This window comes from Semicossyphus pulcher, unplaced genomic scaffold, assembly GCF_022749685.1.
Source record: "Semicossyphus pulcher isolate SPU_LCO1_2020_fin unplaced genomic scaffold, fSemPul1.0.p SCAF_19, whole genome shotgun sequence".
NCBI lineage: Eukaryota > Metazoa > Chordata > Actinopteri > Labriformes > Labridae > Semicossyphus > Semicossyphus pulcher.
The window spans coordinates 11098029-11103459 of record NW_027211692.1 but is presented as its reverse complement, the minus strand read 5'-3'; the positions used below and the strand labels follow the sequence as shown (position 1 = coordinate 11103459).

At 40.4% G+C, this 5431-nt stretch overlaps 1 protein-coding gene across 1 annotated transcript; it reads left to right on the top strand.

Moving 5' to 3' along the window:
• Positions 1 to 778: 778 nt before the first annotated feature.
• LOC138597417 (extracellular calcium-sensing receptor-like) lies at positions 779 to 5002 on the top strand. Its single transcript, XM_069669014.1, has 9 exons — positions 779 to 1011; positions 1205 to 1499; positions 1586 to 1672; positions 1871 to 2140; positions 2297 to 2509; positions 2581 to 2856; positions 3573 to 3800; positions 3898 to 4021; positions 4089 to 5002. Exons 1-9 carry the CDS (start codon positions 779 to 781, stop codon positions 5000 to 5002), a joined length of 2640 nt encoding a protein of 879 aa, XP_069525115.1.
• The last annotated feature ends 429 nt before the right edge of the window (positions 5003 to 5431 follow it).

The window sequence follows — 5431 nt, the reverse complement described above, 5'->3', positions numbered from 1 at the left end:
ATAACACCTTAGCATTTAAAATTTAGTGGACAACTGAAAACCTGGAGTTGAAGTTATCTTGATAACCGCAAATCCTGCTTCGTAGAATTCCCCACAGTGTGCCAGGGAAAATAAACAATGACAGGTACAGAAAATAATACAAATATGTGGTAAACAACTTTCTGTAGTCGCAGTACCTTGCCAGTACTGTGAAGGCTCAATTTAAATTCAGACAATCACACTGTAATTTAAACTTTTATACCAGAACATTGCATCAGGAAATGTATATGGAAATAGTACATCTTCGTAATATTTGGTATTATTTAAGGAATACATGAATACATGGACATGTTTTTTGCTGATTCAATGCATTTGCAGTAATTACCATTATCATTTAAAAAAAATGTGATTATTCCATCGCTAACTTGTGCATTACTTTCCTAAAGGGGCATTATTTATTTGACCTTTTCATGATTTGAATTAAAGTGTATAGGAATTGGCCTGTCTCTGAGGGCAATGTATTTGTTAATCTCATTCTGTAATTATAAAATGTATTAAGAATGTGATTAAAAAAGAGCACTAATGCAATTATCAGATAATATTATATTATGTGATTAGCTAAAATTTGAAAGTGAGGCTTATTAATATGCAACAGACCCTGCCTCTACATCACCTACAGAAATGGGTGGTGTAAGTGATTAAATAAACAATGACGTATATCAAAGGGGATGGCATAGTTGTATATATAACACTGACTGTGCAAATAGATTAGAAAACAGGTGAAAGGAGGAGGGAAGTTATGGGTGTAGTTTTTGGCATACGCCTGTGTGTCTTGTTTTTGTTTTCATCCTCTTTCGTACTGCCTGTGTTTTTGTCTCTTTACCAAACTTGTAATTTACGGAGACGGTTTCATCTCGATGGTTTGCACATGCCCGGTGATGTGGTTCTGGGTGGACTGTTTGGGGTCCATTACTCATCCATCTTCCCTGAACTTTCCTTCACCTCTGAGCCAAATCAGCCAAGGTGCCAAGGGTGAGTTTCACACAGCTGAAAATTTAGTTAATTATGCTTCCCTCCTTTGAGTTAGCAGAGAAACTAACATGAAATAACTGCTGAGGATTTTGTCATGAATTAATGACAATATGAGTGTTCATGTGTTTTTCTACTCAGTTGTAATGGTGACACATTATCTGTTGTTTGGTAATGTTGACTTTTTGTGTGTTAGCTTTGATATTCTAGGATTCAGGTATGCTCACACCATGGCCTTTGCTATTAATGAGATCAACAGAAACTCAAACCTGCTGCCAAATGTGACTCTGGGATACAGTCTGTATGACAGCTGTGACACACTTGGAATTTCATTTCGGGCTTCATTGTCTCTGGCCAGTGGTCAAGAGGAGCAATTTCTTTTGGATGAGACCTGTGTGGGGTCACCTCCAGTCCTGGGGATCGTGGGTGATTCGTACTCAACGTTTACTATTGCCATGTCAAGCGTGATAGGCTTATACAAATTGCCCATTGTAAGTAACTTATATTCTTTATTTTTGAATATTCAAAGTTTATTGAACGGGTCCACACACCCCTCGTTCATACACGTCTCTCACAGGTGAGTTACTTTGCCACGTGTCCCTGCCTGAGTGATCGGCAACGCTTTCCATCTTTCTTTAGAACAATTCCAAGTGACACTTTCCAGGTAATCTCAAGCAGCAAATCAAATACTTTAGAATATACTTACCTGCATGATATTCTCACTTCCTTGTATGTATCAAAAAAAAGCATATGGGCTTTATGTGTCATTAAGAACCTATGTGGATTTGATGATGCACAAGATGATTGTTTTTGTCAAATGAGTTCTAAAGATATAGTCTCTGTTTTTTCCCAATATAATAAGGTGCGTGCTATGATCCAGATTCTAAACCACTTCAGCTGGACTTGGGTGGGCCTTGTGGTCAGTAATGATGATTATGGACTACACGCTGCTCGGTCCTTTCAATCTGACTTAGCACAGTCTGGTGGAGGTTGTCTGGCCTACTTAGAGATCTTGCCGTGGGGCAATGACCCAGCCGAACTCAGAAGAATTGTGGATTTGATAAAAACATCCACATCCCGTGTGGTTATTATGTTTGTACATGAGGCCCAAATGATTCCCTTCATTGAAGAGGTAAGACTTTAAAAAGTTTTTATAACTGCTGATGATTTCAAATGATCATATATACACAGGTGTATGTTATAGTTATTTTGAAATGGAAAATTTGTTACATAATATTCACTTGAGTGTCACTGTGACCTAACAATTTATGTATGGTGTGTTGTACAGGTGGTGAGGCAAAATGTAACAGGCCGACAGTGGATGGGAAGTGAAGCCTGGACAGCATCCACTGTGCTCCAAACCCCACAGATCATGCCGTACCTAGGTGGCACACTGGGCATCGCCATCCGTCGAGGGGAAATACCAGGACTCAGGGAATTCCTTTTAAAAATACGTCCCGATCAACAATACAACATTACCTACGGAAATAGCTTAGTAATGGCCCTTTTCTTTACATCAGCACGTAAAGGTCCCATTGTCATCATAATTATAATCTTGATTTCTTCTCTCAGGTGAAGCAGTTTTGGGAGTTCACATTTCAGTGTAGATTTGCACCCCCTCCAGCAGGTTGGCTGGAAGCTGGGGGAGCACTATGCACTGGGCAGGAAGATCTGGAGAGTGTGGGGACAGAGTTGTTGGATGTGTCAGAGCTCAGGCCTGAGTACAATGTGTACAAGGCTGTGTATTCTCTGGCGTATGCCCTCAATGACTTGCTGCGCTGTGTGCCCGGGAGAGGGCCTTTCAGTGGGCACAGCTGTGCCAGTTTGCAAAGACTGGAGCCTTGGCAGGTGTGGTATAAGTTTAGACTCCACCCGTTTTTTATTCTTAAATGCTGTTTCTACGGTGGCTGAGAGGTTCTGCAATGTTGTTCAATGTCTGTATATATTTTAGATTTATGTAGGCTACTCTGCCGTTTAATGTTAGGCTTATATAAATCTGAAAATATGAAGACATTGCCCAACATTGCGCACTTGGATCAAATACATAGTGATAGTGATAATGATTAATAAATATCCAGCAAACAAGGTACTCCTCTCTCCCACATGTATAGGGTTGTGCAACAACAATTACAGACTGGAGACACTATTCTGCACATTTTCGCTCACCCCGTTGTGGCTTTTGTTTTTGTGTTTCGGCTTTGGCATTTGTGTTTTTCAAGTTTTCAGAGTGCTTCGGATAAAAGAGTTAGTTCAAAATCTCTTTGCCACGGTATGTTTCACATCATGAGGGGCCAACTAAGTGGTGTGTTCCATCAAAGAGTTATTATAGAGTTGTATATGTATATATAGTACAATACTATTTACTATAAAATAATACAATAAATAGTAAAGTATTGTGTTCAACACCAGTACACTTTCTAAAAATTTACACACCCTTTTTGATCTAATTCATGACACTCTGCCCTTTTTTTCAAATTTGATTAGTAACAAGTGAATTATAAAAGGATTACATTGGGTAGTTTGTTGTATCATTATTGTTTGTGTCTTTTCTCGCCCATCTGTAGCTTACACATTATTTGCAAAAGGTCAACTTTACCACACAATTTGGTGATCAAGTGTCGTTTGATAAGAATGGTGATGCCTTGCCAATCTATGACATCATTAACTGGGTGTGGCTCCCTGATGGAAGAACTATAGTTCAGAACGTGGGTGAGGTTATGAGGTCAGAATCTAGAGGTGAAGAACTCAAAATTGATGAAGACAAAATCGTCTGGAGCTTTAAACTGAAAAAGGTAAGCTCTTTTTATTCAGAAACAATTTCCTATTTTGGACGGTAGAGCAAAGAAATTTACAATCAACATGGTGACAGATTTAATTTCCTCTGTGCAGCCACCTCGGTCAGTGTGCAGTGAGAGCTGTCTCCCAGGTACCCGCATGGCAAGAAAGAAGGGGAAACCTCTGTGTTGTTTTGACTGCATCCTGTGTTCTGACGGCAAGATCAGCAATAAAACTGGTGAGTTTTCATCTTCTATATTTTTCCGTACAAAGCAATGTACTTCATGTACTTCCCCTTTTTTCAGACTCCATGGAGTGCACCAGTTGTCCAGAGGACTTCTGGTCCAGCCCTCAGCGTGACCACTGTGTTCCTAAGAAAACAGAGTTTCTCTCGTACCATGAGCCTTTGGGTATCTGCTTGACAGCTGCCTCATTGCTGGGCACTTTTATCTGTGCTGTTGTACTTGGAATCTTCAGCTATCATAAACATACACCCATGGTACGCGCCAACAATTCAGAACTGAGTTTCCTGCTCTTGGTGTCACTAAAACTTTGCTTCCTGTGCTCACTGTTGTTTATCGGCCGCCCCAGACTGTGGACATGCCAGCTGAGACATGCTGCATTTGGGATCATCTTTGTGCTTTGTGTCTCATGCATCCTGGTGAAAACCATGGTGGTTCTGGCTGTGTTCAAGGCCTCCAAGCCAGGAGGTGGGGAGGTTCTGAAGTGGTTTGGTGCTGTGCAACAGAGAGGGACAGTTCTGGTTCTTACATCTATCCAGGCAGCAATTTGCACTGCTTGGTTTGTGTCTTCCTCTCCAACTCCACATAAAAACACTGAGTACCACAATGACAAGATAGTGTATGAGTGTGTAGTTGGGTCCACAGTTGGCTTTGCAGTTCTGCTTGGCTATATCGGCTTACTGGCTATACTCAGCTTTCTCTTAGCGTTTCTGGCAAGGAATCTTCCTGACAACTTCAATGAGGCCAAACTCATCACTTTCAGTATGCTCATCTTCTGTGCTGTGTGGGTGGCCTTTGTCCCTGTGTATGTCAACTCCCCAGGCAAATATGCAGATGCAGTGGAGATATTTGCCATCCTGGCCTCCAGTTTTGGCCTCTTGGTGGCGCTGTTTGGACCCAAATGTTACATAATCCTGTTGAGACCAGAGAGAAACACAAAGAAAGCAATCATGGGTCGAGGAACCCCTAAGTCATAAAACGTTGTGTAATGCACACTGGCATGACAGTTTTAAGGTAGTTTTTCAGAGATATTCCGGTAATTCTTTTATACATGGATTTTATCTGTTATCTTAACTGTTCAATTGTTCTAACCTGAATTTGTCAAAGGGATGTAATTGTATTTAATGTTGGTCCAGGGTTGTAATGAGGGATGATTTATCCAGGAACATTTCCTACAAGGCTAAATTACCTCATGAAGCTCCAGAGCCAGAGCGATGCATCAAGGTAAACCACGTTTCAAAGTATTGGAAAAATAGCAATTCTAAAAACATCCTCAATATTCACCTGCCATGACAGATCCCAAAGAAGGTGTTTATTATATGCACATTACAAAACATGATCATAAACTGTAACTGAACAATGTGGGACTACATACTATAAAAATTCAATTTTAAAAATATGCTGCT

Excerpts from the sequence above, each read along its gene's own strand:
- LOC138597417 (XM_069669014.1), top strand. The coding sequence starts at position 779 with ATGGGTGTAGTTTTTGGCATACGCCTGTGTGTCTTGTTTTTGTTTTCA. Across the intron at positions 1,673-1,870 it reads TTCCAAGTGACACTTTCCAG|GTGCGTGCTATGATCCAGAT; the intron begins GTAATCTCAAGC and ends CAATATAATAAG. Across the intron at positions 2,510-2,580 it reads ACGGAAATAGCTTAGTAATG|GTGAAGCAGTTTTGGGAGTT; the intron begins GCCCTTTTCTTT and ends TTCTTCTCTCAG.